Source organism: Notechis scutatus, chromosome 3 (genome assembly GCF_049901735.1).
Source record: "Notechis scutatus isolate UNSWTSFEM ecotype Mainland chromosome 3, rNotScu1.2, whole genome shotgun sequence".
In the NCBI taxonomy this organism is placed as follows: Eukaryota; Metazoa; Chordata; class Lepidosauria; order Squamata; family Elapidae; genus Notechis; species Notechis scutatus.
Genome location: NC_142011.1, coordinates 152692501 through 152715534, shown reverse-complemented (window position 1 = coordinate 152715534; position 23034 = coordinate 152692501). Strand labels below are relative to the sequence as shown.

The 23034-nt window shown below is 34.8% G+C and overlaps 1 protein-coding gene across 6 annotated transcripts in view; it reads right to left on the bottom strand.

The window, feature by feature from the left end:
* NETO1 (neuropilin and tolloid like 1) overlaps positions 1 to 23034 on the bottom strand; it is a 90403-nt gene that overhangs the window by 23416 nt on the left and 43953 nt on the right. For all 6 annotated transcript variants that reach the window (XR_015748856.1, XR_015748855.1, XR_015748858.1 and 3 more), the window contains exons 5-7: positions 20414 to 20455; positions 20194 to 20321; positions 7809 to 8037 (exon numbers count right to left, since the gene is read on the bottom strand). Coding sequence is in view for 1 of the 6 variants with exons in the window: in XM_026671866.2 (XP_026527651.1) it covers positions 7809 to 8037; positions 20194 to 20321; positions 20414 to 20455 (399 nt within the window). In the remaining 5 variants the exon portion in view is untranslated. The remainder of the gene's footprint in view (positions 1 to 7808; positions 8038 to 20193; positions 20322 to 20413; positions 20456 to 23034) is intronic.

Here is a 23034-nt window from a genome sequence, read left to right as displayed (position 1 = left end):
CCATTTTAGCAGTTCATTAAAATTAATAATAAATATATATATAGTTGTGTTGTTGCCACAAGATGCAACACAATCATGTTAAGTTCAAAAAAAAATCAACTTAAAATTATAATTAAAATTAACTTGATAATAAATGTTTGTGCCATTGCAGAAGAATGCAGATATAATTTTAATCAAGATATGCAGGAGTATTTAAAGCAAAACACATTTGAGAATGGGAAGACGTGATGAGAAAACATAAAAGTAAAAGCATCGGTTCTGTTGGGTGTAAGATGGGCAGAGGAAAATTCTGACAGATATTCAAGATGTTAGTTTATATCAATAAGGTAGCAGTCCTGTAATCTTTGTGATGTACCTGGCCTCTCTGATATGCTGTTAACATTTTTTAGGAACTTTTAGGAAGCAACTACCCCCACGAGTAATATTAAACCATCATATACAAACATAGTTGCTGCATTGCTCATCACTGGTAATCTGGTTCTAATGTATTATTTTGGCACATGCAGCTATGAAATGAAATTACAGTGATTCAATAACTCAGAAATTCTCTGACTGTATGATATTGCAATCCCCTAAAATGTAAAATCAATTTGTATCTTTCTCTGCAATGCCACTGAATAAACTTAATTATTTCAATACAGACTGATTTGAGAAAGAAATAAAATGCACATATACCAATCATTTCAATAATGGCATTTAATATATGTATCGAGTAAAACAATGTAGATCCTTATAATTTTATAAAACAAAATATGGACTTAAGATATGTTTTTCACTGACATAAACATATTTAGAGAGTCTCAACAGATTACAATACACTACTACAGGTAGATTTCGATTACTCATTCATTCAGCAACTATTCAAAGTTACACTGAGAAGACTTATAGCAGTCCTCAGTTGCAGCCATCTCAGCACCCCTGCAGTTATGTGATTACAATTTGGATGCTTGGCAACCAATTCATAATTATGATAGTCGTAGCATCCCGTAGTTATGTGATCATAATTTGCAACTTTTGTTGCTTTCTTCCAACAAGCAAAGTCAATATAGAAATCAGCAAGGGGTTGCAAATAATCATATGATTTCATGTATAACAACCACAAGTGGAACTGCCTTTGAAAGGTGGCATGGTCATGTGATGTCACACTTTATAACTGCATTGTTTGGTGACAAAGCTCCCAGTCCAAATTACCATTGTTAACCAAGTATTACTTGCACATGGCATACTGGTGGGGATAATTCCAAAGAAGCACAAATATATCCAAGAAAGGCTAAACCCAATTACTAGTGGTCAGAGCCAACAGATTATCATTATCCAATAATAATCACATTATTATAGATGCCACTTGCTACACACCAGAAAAATTAGAAGATATACATGGGCGAATAGATGGCATGTTAAGTTTGATAGATAAATAAATAAATATAGATAGTCCTTGACTTACAACCACATTGAACCCAAAATTTCTGTTGCTAAGCAAGACAGTAGTTAAGTGAGTTTTGCCCCATTTTGCAACCTTTCTTGTCACGTTGTTAAGTGAATCCCTGCAGTTTTTAAATTAGTAACATGGGTGTTAGGTGAATCCCCCCATTGACTATATTTGCCAGTCACAAGACGTGATCACATAAATACATGCCACTTGCCAAGCATTTGAATTTTGATCACATGACCACGGGGATGGTGCAATGGTTGTCAGAGTGAAAAACGGTCAAGTCATTTTTCAGTCCCACTGTAATTTCAAATGGTCATTAAACAAATGATTGTAAGACAAGGATTACCTGTAAATATAAATAAGTACATGCAACAGCATGATGCATATCAGAAAGAGGGAGGACTTCCATTGTGATACAATCTACTGTCATCATTTTGCCCATCTCTCCTTCCCACTGTGGAGGTGCTGCTGTATACATGTATGTATATCATTTCTCGGTTGTAGTTAAAAAAAAAACATATATTTGATAACATGTGAAAATTCTCGTGATGTGGAATTTTGTTAATTCATTACAGCCCCACTTTAGGCCTTTGGGCTCATCATTCTCTCTCAGTTCAACTTACCTTACAAGGTTGGTGTGGGGAAAAAAAAGGAATATTAGATACTTTAGCTGCCCTAAGTTATTTATCGAGGTGATCAAGGCAATACACAAATAATAAAATAATTTATTTTAAAAACAGAACAAAATTAATTTTTGTTTTAATTAAGCTAACAAGAACATCGAGGAATGAGGACCCTCAAGGCTAATAAGCTATGATCTAATTTGGTAACCTAACATTTTGCCAGCATCTTCAGGGTTGAAAGTCTTCTTGGTAGTTCACCAGCTACTAAGCCAACTGAACTCTTGCATTTTTAATAGGATTATTTAGACCATGTCATTGGATTTTTTTGAAAGTCTGCATTGATATAGTAGTAATGATAATTTTCAGTTTCATAACTAATATATGAAAATTTGATTGAACCTCTATTATATACAGTAAAGCAACTTCTTTGTATGTACTATGTACATTGGTATCTTAATGTTGTACAATCCTGCTGCCTATTGGTGCTGTGATTTAGCCGACCAAAAACTGTTGAGGTAGAAGCCTTTAACAAACAGACCCTTCCCATCCTACTTCACTTGTAAACTATTTTTGCCTTTTAACACTAGTTTCTTGTGCCAAACTACTGTTTCTTCACATTAAGTTCCACAGTTCAACACTATCTCCTGATATGAAAAATCTGGGCACAAAATTCCAACTTGGTCTCTTTGGTTTCAACATCAAGCGCCACGGTCTTTTCCAATTAAAAGTAATATTTAAAAAGTGCATCCCATAGCTGAATAAATGTCTCTGCTTCACTCCTATACATTGTAGTATAGTTTTTTACACATGCACACTTCACATTAAAAGATGGACATAAAGCCTTCTGCAGTAGAGGAGAGTGGGGCCTGGTGTGCTATGGTCCTTGGGATCATGAAAAGTTGGGCACCACTTAGTGATCAAACAACAATGCCCCATAAAAAAATATTATTTTTCTCCAACTTCTGGTTAGGCTCCCTTGGCGATGGACTGAAATCTACGATTGTGCACAGTTTCGGTTTGTGCTTGCTGCTGGAGGGCCCCGATCTACCTGATTTGGGGCCAAAGCCACCTGTAGAGGTAGTGGAGAAAGGGGAGAATGCCGGCTGAGTTGAGGAGAGCAGCATTCCCCTTCCTTGGCGAGGCATAAAACTCCTCTCCGCAGGCAGATACAGCAGTGGCCAAAATGGCCATCACAAAGAGGAAGATCTGACCAGACAAAATTGTGCAAGAGCGGAAAAGAAGAGGACAGCTTGGGTGACTGGACTAAACAGGATTAACACCTGAATACAAGGTACCCTGGAGCTAAAATACTTAAGAATTCTTTGGAAAAGACTTTTAAAGCTGCGGCAAAGAAGAGGGGGGTGAAGATCTAATAGCTGGAAGTGGCTTTGAATTTTGAGAGAAAAGTTTGAAGAAGAAATCAGTGAAAATGACTCTGACACTAAATAGGTAAACTTAAAGCTGAAATTGAAAGTGTCAAAAGGGAAATAATGAGTTTTTTTAAAACTTAAAAGTCAGAAAATGGAGGAAGGAAAAAAGGCGGTGGAACTTGGACATACTAAAGAGTGCCACCTGATGCTAAAAGAAATTAAAGTGAACTTTTAAAAGACTTTTAAAGAACAACAAAGTAAATGAAACCTTGCTATAATCAAATAAAGCCCCTGGAAAGTGAAAGTGGAATTGGGAACTTTGTAACAAAGAAAGAAGCAAGAAGAAACTGTTCTGGAATTGTTTGAGGATTTTGGAAACTTTGGACACTGGATTATTAGTGGATATAATTGAAATTAATTCTGGAAAGCAATCTTATAGAATTTAGTTGTCTAAAAGTACTGGGAAGCGTTGAAAGATGGCAGAACTTTATTTGGAACTAAAAATGGAATTAAAAAATATGAAGGAATAATTGCAAGTGAAAGGAGAATCGTTTGGCTTTGTTCTGCAATCTTTGGAGATGGCGATTCTGGACGATGAGGATCAGCAAAAAGCCATAGAGGAAGAAGAAGACTTGAATAAGGGAGAGGCCATCTTTAATTAAAAAAAATTGGGACAACGAGGTTTGAAACTTAAAATGGTGAAAAAGGGACTTAAAAACTAGAGATTAGAGGAGGTAATCAGAAAAAGGAACAGTGTGAGAAATCAACAAAAGATAAGGAAAGAGCAGAAGGGACGATTACAGAAGGAAGTATTAAAGAGGGATGGGGACAAAAATTGGAGTGAGAAAACGAGGGGATAAATAAAGGGGAAAAGTTACAAAAAGCAGAATCAGGAAATAAAGAAATATGGGAAATGAACAAGAATTAAAGGGAATAGTTTGATTGATAGACACAGAGATAATGGCTGAAAATACAACTAAAATAGAGAATGATTGTATAAATAGTTTAGAAATAAGAAATTACGTAGAAAACAAGAAATATATATGTAATTAAAACGGAAGATGAAATGGGGATTGTTATTAAATGGAATGTATGATAATAATTAGATTAAATAAAAAACAAAAATATGTAAAATACAATTGAATTATATTAATGTATATTAAGGATTTATAAAATGTGATTGAAATGAATTATGAGAAGGATTGTAAGGGAATTAATACCAGTTTTTCTTTTTTCTTTTTAGGATGAACTTGAATTGATTAATTAATTTCTTCCATTTTATTTTCTCTTTATTTTTTTTCTTAAACTTAAAATTGTTTAGATGTAATTTAAAGGGGAAGTATCATGAGGAATCTGACTAAAAAAGAAGTTATGCTATAATATCGCTATTAGGTGATAGAAACTGTAATTGTTTAATGGGATAATTTAGAAGTAGAATATTTAATGCGATGTGACAGGGAATCAATTATAATATATGAAGGTGACACACTTTAATTGACAACTATATATTATTTCCAAAATTTTATTTCCAAAATTTGTCTGTCTCCTGAAATCTGAAATTTTAAGTGCTCACCACAGTCATGTTTCCATTTTTCCTCTTCCCATGACATCTCCTAATGCTTTCATATCCAAGTTTTGGAATACTCAACTCTTAACTCTCAGTAATCAGTTCTTCAAATTACTTACATATAATATTCACACATTATCAGAGTGTTAAAATTAGTAGGATAAAGGCAGGTTGCCAACTATTTTAAAATGACTATAGAAACAGCTTTCCCTGCCATCTTGTCATAATATAGTTCCCTCTTTTCTAGCAAAATGAACTTGCTAAATGCAGTGATTTATGAAGACGATGTATAGCATAATGAAATGCCATCTGTCTCTGCTGTTGTATTTTCACTTAATGTTGTGTTTGTTTAAAACAACTATACATACATTTCTCAAAATGTTGATATAATATTCTTCAGAATGGTCTATAGTTTGGGAAGTAGAAAATCCCACCATATCTTTAACCCTTTGTAATTATTACATTTTTCATAAGTAATTTAATTTGTCACTATGCATTATATGCCATTACTACTTTTATCTACTATATTTAATCCAACTAATGTGGAATAGATAAGCAATTCATTGCATAGTTCAACTTGTCTTAGAATTTAAACTATGCTTCAAGGTTGCAGAATAAATGAATATCTTAAACTTCAAATTTTGGCTTGGTAAACAGCCACCAAAGTACCTCAGAAACACCTTAAGGTTCCCAGAACAGAAATCACAAAAATACATCTGGCAGTTCTTTAGGTAAACAGAAAGCTTCCTTGCATTAGTTGTTATACAGTCTATAATGTAGCTGTAGCCTATAAATCCAATTACTCAGACAATATGGTTTAAAAGACAGAAAGAATGGTGTCATGTTTTTGAAATATACTTCTAGAAAATACTGAATACTCAATACTTTCACAATTGTTTCTAAGGTAACAAGACACAATGTCTTTGATTTTAATAAATAAAACTGAATATTAAATAATGTTTTGATCACAGAAAAAATATTTAAGAACAGCATCAGAGTTATGCAGAGATTATCACTAAGGTCAGCTTGATTTATGAACTTGGGAAATGTAAATTATCATTTAAGTTGTATCAGTGCAAACTAACAGTCTCTACATAGAATGCATCAGAATTTTGTTAACTTAACCCAAATTATGCAGAAAACTTTTCTCCATGCATTTTCAGAGTGCTGCTCTAAATGGCATCTTCTATATCAGAAGATAGTATGTCAAATATTTTTTTTTCAGAAAGAGGCAGCTTTCCTGGCACATTCCTAACTGCTGATTTTTCACTTTCTTTTTATTAATCTCTTCCAGAAAAACATTTACCACTTTCCATTCTCATACACTCAGATAAGTAGATTTTTAAAAGATGAATACAGATTTGCATTTGGAAAAAAGAGGGATGGGGAACTTTAAACCACATATATTTAATTTCATGTGATAAATCATTTTCTGTTAAACAATTGTTTTCTTCCAGTCTTTGACAATCAATACCACAGAAAGAAATTCTTTCTGATTATTTATTTTCTATAAATCAGGTTTATTCGATGTATATACAATTACATTAATAAATCTGACTATGTGAATATTGGTTATTTTTAGTTATTTGGTACTGACATTTCAATAACGTTGATTGCTTAGACTTAAGTGCATTTAATTAGCTTGCAGACGTCAAGTCTGGGGATTGATATATGCAATTCAACATGCAAAAGAAAAGAAAACCGCTTTCTCAAAATTGCATAAGGAGGATTTCAGATTCTTACCCATTGGTCAGTAAAGACTACCGAGTCTTACCTACTGCTCAATAAAGAAATACAATATAAATGACCCATGATGAACAGTCATTCTGCTTCTGCTTAACTTATCAATTGAAGGAGATCCCACATCCCCTTTGAATAACTGATTCCTTTGTCATAATTTGCTGTTATTAAGGGCTTTTTTTAAACAAAAAGGAGTCTGTCTTTCCAGAGCTTAAATCCATTAATCTGTGTCTTGAAGACTACAAAATAAATTTGATTTTCAATGAAGTTCCTTCTCTGTTATTCGAAGAGTGCTATCACATAAGCCCTTGGTCGTCTTGTTTTGAAGACTAGACATTCCAAACTCCTTCATTTTCTTTTCATGGGAATATGCTTAACTCTATATTCTGACTTTTCTGGAGGTCCTCCAGAACTTAGCTATCACAGGGACAGTCCCCAATTTTCTCCTATGATTTAGAGTTTCTAACCTGACATCCTTCCTTAAATCTGTTCCATTTCTTCTGAATTACGTCTAAAACTAGATATTCAAAGTAAGGTATTCTGACACCTGTAGAATAAAATCCAACTATTATTCCGCATAACTTGGCAACAGTCTAAAACTACATTTATGCAGCCACATCACACTGCTGGATCATCGTTAATAATCAGCAACTATTTTAAAATCTTTTGTGCAAAAATTATTATGAAGGTTGTTGTCTAACTGAAAGCTTTGCACTTGTTTTTGTTCTACTTCATTTTGCTATATTTGACATAGTTCTCTAAATCATTGCAATCATTTTGAATTTTGTTTCTTTTTTCTAAGATATTAAACAACCCACTCTTTGTAACATCTATGTATTTGGAAAAAAAAAAACTCTTATTCTTGGTAAACATTGGTATTTTAATCCTCATACATATTCCTGACAAGCAAGGAAATCCAAGTCATTATGTACCACCTAGGGTTCCCTTTATATAGAGATAGTGATCTCTAGAAACCTGAAATAGAGACTTGGTTATCACATACAGTATCATCATATTTACTTGGTATGAAGGAAAACACCGTTACATGACAATGGAATTCTGATTAAGTTTCTTACGTTCTTGGAAAGATGTGAAGAGCATCTGGAATCGGCTATTCCGACTGCCTTCATCTGCCCACATGCGGATTACTCCAAGACCTGTACGCAGCATCACATCATTAGCAACAGTACTGCAAAACTTTGCTTTTAAATCCTCCACTGAGCTACTTCCATCATAGACAGCCACAAAGTTCCTTTTGCATTCATTAGAATTCTGCATTTCGTAGTCCAAGAATCGTAAATATATCTATAAAAAAGAGAACAGTGAACATGATAGCATAGACCAACACTTGCATTTCCACATCACTTTTTGCTTTTGAAAGAATGCAATGCTCTACAGCAAGCCAGTTGCGTCACATGCTGGCCACACCCACGCCCGGTTTAGCAAATGGGGGAAAAGTCCTGATATGTCACATGACTGCCATGACGACATGAGTTTGACACCCCTACTCTATAGCAAAACAGTAAACAATGATCATATTTATGTTTCCGAATGGTAGCACACCCCAAGAAAACAGGATAATGAATGGAACTGAAAATCCTTTTTCTAACAATTTATTTGTCCTTGGAAGAATTTTCTCAGGTATGCTTATCACAAACTCATTATGATCAAGTCTATGTATGCACATAACAATAATCAAAGGTCTTTATATTATTCAGAACAGAATAGAAAATGAGTATGCTTTTTCATATAGTTTTACCATATGTTACATTATTTACAGAAAAGGGAAAAACATAAGAAATATTTTGTCCTCTTTTCTTCTGTTTGTCCTTTCTTTTTTGTTTGGCTCAAAACTAGTAGATCAGTTGTTTTAAAATCCATGAATGTTTAATAGGAAAAAGGTAGATCAACTAGTAGATCAGTTGTTTTAAAATCCACAAATGTTTAATAGGAAAAAGGTTTTGGCATTCTTCTCTTATTTCTTTAAGTAGTGAGAACATTACCTGCTTATTTTTAAATAATAAAATAAAACCATCTAGTATTTGTTAACTTTTCTATAATTTAATTGTGAAATATCAAAATTCCTCTATAGATGTTATCTATTTCTGCATTTCAAACTTTAATGGTCCAGAGCAATGCATAGCAGAATCGATCAATGCCTAATCAAACCTAAGGCAGGATCAGCAATTAAAATAATCAGTCCAAAATAATTTAGTAAAACCTTTGTGTCCAAAAAACAACTAATAGGCAATAGGTGAGCTTTTGAAGTTTGGGAAATTAGACATTCTTCCATTTAAAAAAAAATCTCTTTTACTGCCCACCCATTTAATTTCTTTATAAGTACAATAATGACAAATAGTTTCTAACATTCTGGATAAAGTACAAAAAAGAAAAAAGAGCTATCTTATTTTGCTCATTTTCTTGATTATACTCAAAAATATTTAGGATAATAGAAAGACAAAGAAATAAAGAATCTGATGGGGCAAAAGCAAGGGAGTTATAGCCCAAAGGAAAAACTGAAGGAACAGAACCAAGATGGTGCAAGGAAAACATTTGCCCCTTCTTACACTATATTGTAAATATCAAAATTTCATAAACAAGGATCTAGTTCTTCTACAAATCAGTAGTTGTTCTACTGCCACAGAAATAAATGTTTCCTTTTTTAATATCAAATTAAGCACATCAATCCACATTTTTACCACAACCTTTATGGATCCAGGCTCAAGGTGTCTTATAGTTTTTGATATGCATTTGGTATGCAGTGTATTTGGAAAATAGACCTTAAAATCTATATTGGATCATTTCCAAAAGAAAAACTTTGGGTCCAACAATTGAGCAAGGTCTTTAGCTTCAAACAGCCTTAAATCTGCAAGAAAATAGTGTGCATTTCTAATTGAAAAGGAACTTAGTATTGTTGCAACACTGTGTTGATGCTATGGGTCCACGTACTCAGTCTTCTTTTTGGCTCCAAAAAGATGAAAAATGACCTACAGATATTTCAAATGAATGCTCTTCTCAAGCCAATTTGTCCTAAAACAAATAGCAACATCATCAAAATAAAACAGCATAATTTGCTGGATCATCAGAAGTTTTAGGTAAGTAGAAATGCTCTAAAGTTTATTTTTTATGATCAGTTAAGAAATTCGAAAGCGATGGAACCAAAACGTATTTTATTCCAGTCTTCTTGAACTAGGAATAGTTGCTTATCCACTGTGGATGCTGTATGTATAGCCTTGATGTTAATAAAGCAAGACTGAAATCTTTTTCAGGTGGTCAAAACTGCTGGCTGAATTCAGTGTTTGCTAATAAATGAGTCCTTCTCCTCACAAAAAAAAAAGCAGACAAACAGTAGACAGACAGACAGAAATATAAAAAGATGCATGGCTTTGATCATCCCATTATGCTTACCTGTAGACTACAGGTAAGTAAATGGAGACTTTTATTGTGAATCTCACATATGACTAATCAAGTGCAACTAACTCACGTATTGTGGCATTGCTAGTAATTTCATTCTCCTGAGTAATTTCCTAATACATATACTATTTTACAAAGTAATCCAAATCACTTCTGACATTTCATAACTCTATTATACATCTGCAACAAACTCATTATACTCATGGCAATTGGTTACCTGTCATAATTGCAACAGCTGTAACAACATTTAGCAAGATTCAAAAACTTACAGAACTAAAAAAAGAAACAGAAAATATCTAAGCTAATTGATTATCAAGTCACTAATTAACTTCACTTTTAATCAAGTATGTCTCTTATGTTTTAAAGTCATATGTGCTGAAAAAGTGCTCTGAGAAAGGGACAGAAGTTTTAAAAATAAATTAGAATAAGATCATATGATTTAAAAAAAAACCTTCCTCATCTTGAAAGGTCATCTTGTCAATTTAAGAAAGTACCTCTCTTCACTTCTGAGTTGATCAGCTCTAACTTTGGCTATTTTAGCACTTTATGAGATGGGATTAATTATCCAAATCAAAAGTACTAGTTTCTGGAAGGAGACATAAAAAGCAGTGGTTTTGGTCTATAAATGGGATCTGTGTTAAATAAGGGTTGATCTAGTAATGCATGTGATATAAAACAGCTTGCTAAAGGAGTTCAGTCTGAATGACTATCTTAAAAACCCCAATCCTTCCTCTTTCGGCTCTTATTTTGCTGAAGCCATAGAAGTATATACTTCTCTTTTAGAGACCCGAAATGTGATGTTTTAAATATCAATACTTTTTCATTGGAGTTCTTTAGTGGGTTCTTAAGAATTTCCCCCCCAGTCTTTATTTTATTTTCCAATTCCTTAGATAGAGACCATTTATTGCTTACAAATAGAGAACGGGGCTTTGGGGAGTTTTAACCTGGTTTTACTCAAATACTAACATCATGTAGTGGGGTTCTTTAACTTCCCAGTCAAATAATTATTAGCTACTGCTTCAAAGCAATTGTTGCTGTATACAGCAGAGAAGGAGAAAAAAGATTTTACTGTTATTGTTTCTCTGTCAATAAGTCAGCTTTTAAAAAGAAATATTTTGTGTTTCATCTCAGTTATATTTTTTTAAAATATGAAAAAAGCAAGATTTAAGTTGCACTTCTTTGTATACTTGCATTATGATAAAGTTCCAGAAACTTAAGAGAACTGGTAAGAACATTTTTTCCACTGGACAAGAAAGGAAGAGAGTATGCTTTTCCTCACAGACGTTAGCTAGAGAAAAGAAAAAGACTAAGGCTACATGTTTTTGCCACCAACTGAAGTGAAACCAAACAATGGAGATCCATTTGTAACAATTTTATTTTGCTTATTTGTATCCTGCCTTTATTATTTTACTAAAATAACTCAAGGCTGCAAACGTATTCAACACACCCTTCCCCCCACTTTCTTCCCCACAACAACCTCTCTGTGAGGTGGGGGCTGAGAGAAAGAGACTTCGTCCAAGATCATCCAGTTGCCTTTCATGGCTAAGGTGGGACTTAAACTCATGGTCTTTTGCTTTTTAGCCTGGTGCTAAATCAATGGTGAAGGAGGAACAAACTGATAGCTGATACTCTTCTCTTAAGCTCCATCACTGGAGCAGCCATATATCTCTATAACCATTTGGAAACAATACCAGCTCAGAAAAGAGCACTTAGGGAGAAAATCTGCTTTTAAATTCATTATTTTAAAGGTAGAAGATTATTATACAGATGAGATTTAGAGGCACATAATTTTGCAAAGTCTGTCTGTCATAAATCTATTTGTTGCCACTGTTTTTGTATGAATGGAAATCATATTTTTATAGACAGAGGAAGTGAATTTAATTAATTTAAGGTTCTGTGTATTTTTATTAACGTTAATTTTTTACTTAATCCTTTGCCTCCTAAATGGTAAAGGTTTGAGTTACTAAATGGTAAAGTCTGAGTTCTAAGTGACTCATTTCATCACCAATCCCTTTTTCTGGGATGCTGTCCAACTTTCAACTGCAGCCTGCAGTTCTGGTGCTCCCCAGAAGTCTCCTGTTCAAACTCTACAGTAAGTAGACATCACCTACATTACGACCCTGTCCAAGCAAGATAAGCCCACCTCTTGACCCCCACCTCATTTTGTGAATGACTATTTCTTCACTGGGCCTATAAAATGAAAAAATGAGCCCACTGATCCTCAAAGATCACTTACCCTGATTTTGACATGATATGATCCCTTTGTAAATAATAGCTCAATTATGCTTTCCATTGCAAGGCTCAGCCTGAAAGATTGCTATATGATGAAGTATAGTTATAAATATGTACTAATTGCACACCTTCCATGGAATCCTTTGATTATAAATAAAGGTTTATCTGCCTGAAGCAAGTATAATAGCAATTACTATGCTAAACTGTTGCATTAAAAACAGTTAGTAGCATCCCAATGACGACTCTTTTCTTTCACCACTGTATTTAAAAAAAAATCACATTGAAAGTTTACAGTTCTGAGATTTTAATCTTCCCTTTTAAATCACTAACAATTACTAGCATTTTGCAAAGAAACTTTTCTAATTTTTCACTGTAATAGAGCGTGGGTGCAAACCTCGTATGCCCACTAAAAATAACTAAATAGCTATTCCATTAGAGGAATTGAAGTTGTTTTTTTTTAAAAAACTGGCTCTACTCCCAAGCCCTGGAGTTGAGTACCTGCTCAGTCCCTGTTGCGCAGGATTGAGAAACTATGGCTACTTTATGACCTGTGGACTTCAACTCCCAGAGTTGACCCAGCAATTCTGGGAGCTCAAGTTCACAGGTTGTAAACTGGCCACTGTTGCCTACCCCTGCTATTGGGTATTCTGTGCAGCCATGGAGTGTGTTATGTCTGGACACACGTGGTTTCTTTAATCTACTTTTAAAAATATTTTATAATATAAGCCACAAAAATCTCTAGCCTTAAATCAAATAAATAAATGAATCCAGCAAGATGGCATCTTCTTATATTAGAAACCTACACTTGTATGTCCTGCATTATAAATATTTTTGTATGAAACATTGTTGTGTGATTGAAGGGGGAAAAATCCACCCTGTTCTACATTTTTATTTTAAAATGTCAGAAAAACCCACTTTTTGAACCATTTGATCTTATTTGACCAAAATAAAGGACAGGATTTCAGAGGCTTTGGGATGTCACTACTAAATGGCAGAGCTGCTACCAACAAGGATAAAATAACTTCACCGTAGGCCTGACATATGTAATTAGTAGCCCTGATTGTATTACAAATTTAAATTACTGTCTTGTCACTTTTAAGGTATTTTTAAAATGATAAAAAACCAATGCAGATTGAACTGAAAGGGGTTTTTTATTTTAATTTGAACACAATAACCTCCTGGTGACATATATTATGAGAAAATTAATTAGTCCAAATTCTGAATAACATAGAACTTCAGTAAAAACTCTCTCATAAGCTCTTCATAGTGAATCATTTTTGATAAATTCTGTTTCATCAGTCACTGTACATTTGCTTTGACAAGATTGATTGGGCAAGTCAGAAAACCATCATAAGAGTCTGTCTGTATTCAAGCAAAGTTCACAACAATTTTGCACTTTTCATTTGTAGGCAAAAAAAATGTTGCACTGAAGCTAGCAAAAGCGTATCTATTGGAAAAGTAATAAATCTCCCCTCAAATATATTAAAGACTTTGAAATCCGACAAAAACAAAACCCCACAGTTAAGAAGGAGAAATGGGTTGTTCATTTCTAAGTGAAGAGAGGTTTATACGCTCATAAAGAATTTGTTCCTGATCTGGATAAACTGCCCACCTTTCTTACATATTATTGGTGCTGTTGTAATTTTTCGGCACGAGCAAAAGATTTTATGTAACCCCTATGGTGCTCTTGGCATGACATATTGTTAGAAAATGCATCAGTTTATTAAGCCAATTTACTTACTTATTTAATTTATATATTTTCAAGGAACGGGAAAAGGACAATTGGCATTCCTTTCTTCCTTTGCCATTCCAAGTTTGGAGCAGCAACATTAAAAGTGGAAACGTGAAAAAAAAAATCTCTGGGTGGCTTCCTTGTCATATTCATAAACCTAATTTTTTGGGGAAAAAAGGGGAAGCGGCTCCTGATATTCATCCTCTTTGCCAAGGGTGGGCTTCAAAAAATTTAGCAAAGGGTTTTCTGCCCAGTTGCTGGGTGGGCGTGGCCATGGTGGGCGTGGCCTAGTCGGCCTCCTGCACCACGTTTTTGCCCTCCCTGGGCTCCAAAGGCTTTCCTTGAGTCTCCAGGAGGGCAAAAATGGCCTCCCTGGGCTCTGGAGGCTTTCTGGAAGTCGGCAATGGGCCCATTTCCAGCCTTCCTGAACTTCTGGGAGGCCTATTTTTTGCCTTCCCCAAGGCTCCATGCGTGCCCTGCACTTAGGGGCAGGGTGGAGCCAGCCAGGAGTGGGATTTGGGGGTTCTCTGAACTGCACAGAATCTTAGCTAAGGGCTCTCTCGAACCCCTGCGAACCCCCAGCAGCCCACCCCTGCTCTTTGCTGTCCAAAGTCATATTTGCTAACTCAGAGTCTTAAAATATTACATTTTGTCCACCCTAATATTTATTTTTGTCTTACTATTGTTACATATTCACCTCCATATCTTTTACATAATTAGAATTCCACTTCTTCATTTTGCTTGGTCATCTACTACAAGAAAGAAGAAAAATGTATACACGACCCTAACTCTTTTAGGTCGGATAATCCAAACTGCTGAAAAATTATGTCTGAACAAATACTATTGCAATAAGGTATATGGCATGTCAAGCTTGCCTATTCCAACCACAACCTTTGCACACTCAGAACAAGGTCTCCTGTGTGAGTTAAACCCTATTTTTTTAATGGTACAGGATGTATGAAAACAAATAAAGCTCTATGTTTGCCAAAAAATAAAAAATAAAGTTCTCAAAGAAATAGTAATGAAACATCTGGAACTCTCTTCATCCATACTATTAAAATAAGTTCCTATTATATATTTTAGTCCTGTATCATCATGTTTAGATTGACAAACAAAAGAAAATTCCCTCCAAGTCAGCTGACTACCCTTAAATCTGTTTTATCTTAACCTTATTAAATTAGATATATTATTTTTAAAAAATCAACATCTTAGTAATAATTAAAATTACAGTTTATGTATATGTAAAAAAATGAATAAAAATAAAGGCAACATACTATAGAAGAACTATATTAGAATGATTATTAATGGAATTTTCTATATAGGATCCCATCTTCACATGCACATGTACATACATTACATATGGCTGACATGATATGCTATTGCAAGTATGTAGAGAATATGAATTTGTATGTCACATTATCAAAGTATAGTTTCATGTTGCATGATAGAGGAGAGAGATCTATGGTTCTAGAATCACATATGGTATTTGCATCTTATTGTTATGACCAATAATCAACAGCAGCTTTTTGCAAATATTTTTAAAAAGCAAAAAATAAAAAAATAAACTGCTTCAAAACAACCTACTCAAATCTGGGAAAAAATAAATTATCCTGATCCTACCAACAGAAGTATGACTGGACCCATTGTGCCCCTTAATTCTACTCACTACATGTCTACAACCAAAAGGCAACTTCATCAACAATGTCAATTTAGTAAGGTAACTACATGCATGTCTCTTTCAAAATGTCTAATGAGAGTTTGTAAGTGCAACTTTTGTGTCATGACATCACACATAAGTCATCATTTGTCTCCCTCGTCACTCCCAATGTCTATCCTTGGAAACATAGGGACCACTTCTCAAAATTTCTACATCATACATAAGTCATCATTTGTCTCTCTCGTCACTCCCAATGTCTATCCTTGGAAACATAGGGACCACTTCTCAAAATTTCTACACCATACATCCAGTAAAAAAAAAATCAGGAAACCCATGGCTACACTAGTTGCCTCCTGAATTAATGGCATTAACCATATAGGGAATCTAAACCATCTTATCTACCTCATGTAAAATATGCTTACTCTCTTTGTACAACCTATGTTAGAAAAAGAATATAAGATACTGTAATTCACATATAAATTTCAAATTATTTTAAATATAATTTATTTTCCTCTGGATTCAAGCACTTGTTGGTATTTTTACTAAGTTAAAGGCAAATAGTTTTCTTTAGGATTCAAATTCAAACCTGTTCATAACTGATTTGTCTTCTTATGCAAGATACTGTAATTGAAGTTGTAAATTTTAACCAGTGTTTCTTTTTTGCTTTCTGTTAAGAATTTGATTATAATGTTTATTTCTGTGTTAATTATTGCATTATTTCTTATTATTTGCTAGCAAACATGTAAATAAATGTCAACAGAACATATACCCATTTTGCAGTTTATTCTCCAATTGCCTTTACCTGTTTTATTGCTGATTAAAGCTTCTGCTGCTATAATGGAATTCTCACAGCGCAGCTGCATTTACCTCTCACATTGAAAGGACCTATGATCATTGAAGCTTGTAGGGATAATGTCTTTCAGAAACTTAGCAAAAGGAAGCATTGAGGAAGTGGAGAAGCAATTGGGGGAGGTGACTTTCCTTCTCCAGTTATCCCCATTGCATCAGGATTGGTTCTTCAATATCCCTACCCAACTATAATTGAGATAACTGCAATTAAAAAAGGGTAGACTTTGTGCATGCATGCCTGATGTTATGTGGGAATGATCTTGTGGGATAGAAGGAAGACTCACAGCCAAGTCAACAATCAGTTCAGTCCACAAGTAAGGGGAAAGCATGGGAAGCATTTCAGAAGACACCCTTCCTAGTTTTCCATAGAAAGAGGAAAAGAATGCTTTCAGTCTTGCACGATTCTGTTTAATGTCACTTCACAATAAAGATGCTCCTGGGTTGTATTTGTTGTCTGAATTACCATGAAGTAATTTATGAAGTAGTTTATATCATGATATTATATACATGCATTATAACTATAAATATGAGTAGGCATGAACATATGTATCCATCTGGGGGCATGGCCGCCTCTAGTCCCTAATATCCATATGGATTTCAGAAGCCCACTTCAGCTCTGTCATGTACTGATTGTATAGTATGAGTATATACACATAGTGTTCTTAATTGGGTTTATTCTGCAGAAAGAGAAAGAGAGAGAAAAGTACAAGTATAGGCATGGCCAACTTTATCTTAATATATTAGTCTCCAAAGTCCACTATCATTCTCAGGCAAAAACTGGGTGCAGAAAGAAATGGAAAATTAACATAAATAGAATTTTCCGATAGCTACAGAAGGTGCCAAAGGACTGTGAAAGGACATAGCGGAGACACAACCTGACATCTGATGACATCAGTGTAGAGACTTCCTAAACTGCTGAAAAGTTATTATGAATAGGAAGGACAGTGTAGAATAGGGGTGTCAAACTCAAGGCCCCAGGGTCTTGATCTGGCTCATAGGTGTGCCCTGGAAACAGCGAAGGATCAGTCCATGGGGTGCTTAGATCTGGCCCGTGGGCTCACCTTGGAAGCAGCAAAGGGCTGCCCAGTGGAGAGACTGCGCGTGGCCCTCCCAAGCTGTGTTTTCACTGGCAGAGGGCTGAGGAGGCTGTTGCAGCTGAAAATGGAGCCCAGGAGGGCCGTCATGGTCAAAAATGGAGCTTCAATAAGTGACATCAGGCTGACCAGGCCCTCCCGAGGTCAAACACAACCCTGATGCAGTCCTCAATGAAATCGAGTTTGACATCCCTGGTGTAGAAGATGACCAGGCTGAGCCCAAGAGAAGGGTCAAACATGTCATCATTCTTGAGTCCCTGTGCCCACAAGAGATCTAAGTCCAGCCCACCTTAAATTCCATTGACTGTTACTACCGCCAATTTGCTTTGACTGTTAATAGTTCAGATTCTTGTAGAGAGCTTTAGCATGCAATAAACCTTTATTCATTTGAACTGCCTGGACTCCTGATTTCCTGCATTTGAATTACAACAAAATAATGAGAGAAATAAGGACTCAGTAAGGACTAGCTGAGAATGGCTGAAACAGTGAACTGAGGTTTGCAAGAAATGCCCCAAGGAATAAAAAACATTATTTCATATATGTCTGAAACAAGGAAAGGAAACAAAAAACACAATGTAGGTCTGTTGAAAAAACAAAGCAAGGAACAGTTTATGGGTGATAGTGAGAAGGCAGAATGTTTTATTGTGTTTTTTAGGTCTGTCTCCTCTCTGAGGAGAAATGAAGCTCTAGCTAGCCATGGTAGGAGGTGGGAAATGCATCTCAGGCCAAGCAAGATCATTCAGCTAATTTAAATTACTTGACAATTTTTAGAGCCAAATGAATTACACCCTAGATATGGAAGGAAGTTGTAGAGGTGATAGCAGAACCATTAATTGTAATCTTTGAAAACTCTCATGGAATTGTTAAATTTTAGAAGGTTGAAGGAGAACGAACAGGACTCTATTTTCAGAAAAGAGAAGATCCTGCAAAATTACAGAACTCAGCTTGATATCTACACTGAGCAAGATTCCTTAGCAGATAATTTAACAGAATATCTGGGAGTCTTTGCATAAGCATGCAGCAGTTAAAAAGAGTTATCACGGATCTGCCATTAACAAGTCATGCAATCTACTCTCATCTCCTTTTTTTACAGAGTGACTAACTTAATATTTTGACCTCAGCAAAAAATTCAGTGAAGTTTATTATGATGTCCTCATTAATAAAATGATAATGTAAGTAGAAAATGATACAACTGTAGACATGTATAATTGACTGAAAGATGGTCCAGGGAGTACTCTTAAATGGCTCTATATCAAATTAGATAATAGTACTGAGTGGCATGTCAAAGGCACTAAACTGAGTTCTGTGCTGTTCAGCATTTTTATTAATAAATTGATAATGATCATCACATCGAAAGATGAAACAAAATTAGGAGGACCTATTATTTAAAAAACATATTCAAAAAGCTCCACAGATGGACTTGAACAATGGAATGGAATGAACAAAATATATTTAACAGGGAGAAACATGAAGTTCCACATCTGGGTAAAAATATGAAACAAATATGGGATAACCTGGCTGTACATGTGAAAAGATTCTGGGTGTATAAGTAGATCACAGGTTGAATGTGAACCAACAGCATGACACAGCTGCTAAAAAGACATGCAATTTTACAATGTATTAATAGGAACACAGATTGAAGACTAATTGTCCCATCTACACTATCTCGATCAGGTACCCATCTGAATACCATGCCTAGTTCTGGACATCACTATATTGACAAATTGGAGTGTCTGCAGAGAACAGTTAAAGATGCATTTTAGCATACTGGGGGTGAATAGAAGATGGTAGAAGAATTCGGCAGTATGGATCTGCCCTTTCTTTCAAAATATTGTTCTTTAATTCTTGAAAAGTGGCACTTATTTTACAGAATTACTAATTAGAAGTTTTGGAATCCTTGAAAATATTAAACAGTGATATATTTATTGTAATATAAACTAATACAAAGGAATGGGCTCAAACCTAAAAATTACCTAAGCACCAAATTACTCTAAATGAGGGGGTGTCAAACACAAGGCTCGCGGGCTGGATCCAGACCATGATATGGTCGGATCAGCCCATGGGGCTGTTCTGGAAAATGTAAGGGGGTTAGCCTGTGTCGCGTCAGCCCGATCTACCCAGTGCGAAGAGGAAACGTGCCAGCAGTTTGGGGAGTGGCATCAAGCCGGCCACACCTACCCAGTCGGCCAGGCCAACCCAGTTGGTCACACTCAGTGAATGGCATCAAGCTGGCCACACTCACCCAGTTGGCCACACCCCACCAGCTGACCACATGCCCAGCCTCCCAAGGTCAACCACACTCCTGCTCTAAATATTTACACAGATTTTATACTTTTTTCTGGACTGCAAAGAATGTAAGTTTACATGTTTCATAAATACTGCTTACTAAACAAAACCTATTTGTAAAAAGTAATAGATCCTGTATTAATACAGTCACTTGCTTAAATGATGAGCCCCAAATCAAAGAATGGAACAGAACTGACCTTGGATCGTGGTGGTGCTCGGATGTACCATTTACAATCAACAGCCTCAGAATCAGAAGCTTTCCCTTCTTTTCCGATCTGCACCGATTCCACAATTCCTTCAGATCCTCCCATTTGAAACTCACAAACTGAATAACAACAAAACATAAAGATCAAGCAAGAAGAAAATCAGATCAAATACAAAGGTTTTGAAGTGCTATGGAAAACTGAACATACCGACCTGACAATGGTTTCAAAACCCCGAGATCCTTGAATTCGGGATCTGAAAGTGAAACCGAGGAAGAAACAAATTAGCCTGTTTTCCCAACACTCTTAGAAACATTATAATCTAGCTTAATCTTAATTATGGGGATCTGAAGAGAACTATTTAATTGAATTTTTAAAATGAGATTTGTTCTTTTAAAAAGCAAAGTTACCCTCAGGTAGTTAATTTGCTAATTTACTGAATTTCTACTCTGCTTTTCCAACAAAGGGTAATGACTAAAAAAAGCAAATACATTTAAGCACACAAGAAAAATTCAATTAAAATGATGCCCATAAAACAGACTAAATTCAACTAATTATAACTCATCTGAACAGCCAACCCAGCGGCTGCAGCTAAGGTCTACCCAACTATATAATAGTTACCTGCTGGCACAAGAAAGTAACAAAGAAACTAGCTTTATTTCCTCTTTCACTAAAACCACATATTATTGCACTCTTAAAAAAAGACAGGGCTAATATAAAAGTTAAATGAGATTTAACTGCAGTATACATTTTATTAAAAGAAAATTACTTTAAATGTAGTTTAAATTTGCCTTCCATGAATATAATGATTTTTTCCTTCTGTCATGTTAAAACATTCCAATTTAGATGCAAGGGCTCTGGAGGCTTCATTCAAGTCTTAAGGTAGCCACAGTTTAACTAGGACTGTTGTAAAGTATATTAACTCAAATTCTCTGAAAATATTCTACCAATATCACTCTAGCTCTCATTCATTTCATTGCTGCAGTTCCCTTGAAAAATGGGGTGTTTTTGACTGGAGATCTAATACCTAAGACTCTTCTCTGTTTCCTATTCCAAAAGCTTTTGAAGAATGGTCTCCTTGATGCCTTTCAGTTCCAAGAACCATCAAGAAACTATTCAAATCTATCAGCTTGAACATGTAACAAATAGAGTTGTCAAAACAAGTAGAATTATATAGTTCGCTAAACAACTAAGGGTTTACTACATCAAATGGAGGATCCTTCTGACCTTATCTTCAAGGCAACTAAATAATCAGACATAAAAGAATACACATCAGTTCTTCTCTAGGAGATTTACAAACCTTGAGCATGCTGCAAATGCTACATTTCCTGAGTCAAATATATATTCTATAGCTAGGATTAAGGCAAGAATCAGTGTGGGTTGATAGTTAAGGCATCAGACTAGAAACCTTATGCAGAAAGCCAACTAGGTGAACTAGGAAGGTAGTGATGGCAAATCATTTCTGAAAAACCTTACCAAGAACACCACAGGGTCTAGTCAATCAATTGCCAGGAGTTAAAACCTGACTGGTAGCACATTCCCCCCAAACAATGAATGAAATAAAATGCATTAAATTCAGAAGAAGTAAACTTAAGATTTTAACCAACTGTGTTATTATAACTATTACTTTGGCTATCTAATACACAATAGTAATTTTATGCTTGAATTTTTGAAATTGTTAGAAAATGTACCATCAGGATTTGATACAATTAAAAAATAGAAGATTTACACTGAAATATAGAATGATTTTATCCTTCTATTTTATACATGTGATAAAACTATATTTAATACTGCGTTTAATATTGTAAGTGATCTTCTATTTTAGTGTCATAGAAGAGTAGTGAAATTTAAACAAAAGTTTTTCTTAATTATATTACTGATTTTTTTCTGAATTTTTTTAAATGATTAAGTTTCAAAAATGGCCCACTAATTTCATTTGCACCTTTCTCTTCAAACAATGAACTCAACTATTCACACATGAAGTAATCATACTTATCCTCACAAAACATTATTATTATTATGTGGCTTGGACTTGACCTCTATGATACTATCAGACAAAGTAACAAGTTTATGTACATAAAGTAAATTAATGGCAACCACTACAGAGCAAATAACATGAATGGTTATGTTCTGACTGTATCATTTTACTCAATATTTGCAACACTTTGTTCAAATCATCATTACCAACCATTCTTCCAGAACAAACCCATATTGAATTCAATGTGGAATCTCATCAATGTGATTTGGGCACGATCAATTGTAACCAAGATATGTCATTGTCGTGTTTAAAGTCACAACTAAGTTCTATTAATACCTTTTTACATATCTTTGTACTTTGCTTATCTTTGATGTTGAACAAAGTTTCTAATAGGTAAGATACAATTTGCCTAGTGTGTTCTGGCCTAGACAACCCCAACAATAACAACCAAGCTCAAAGAGTACCAATGACTCGATGGTTCAAATCTGAACTACATATATTACCTTATATTAAAATTGCCCAGTGGTTTAGCTGGGGAGGATTGAATCTAGCAGAGTCAAGAAGGGATGTGGACTGGATCATACAGCATGAGATCCAACCCAGAAAAAGATCAACTTTCAGAAAGGCTGAGAAAAAAAACACTTTGGGAGCCTTTTCCATAACCAGTTGTGGCTTTGCACATTTTGCTAGGAAGAAGAAAGAGTTGGTTTAATATGTACAGTAATACATTAATTATATTTGTGGCCTGACCCATAGAAGTTGTTCCATTGATGTTTAAAAGCTCAAAAATAAAGTTATTTCAACACAGAGCTAATGTGGGACTCAAATGAGATCCCCTTGCCACTAAGAGTATTGCT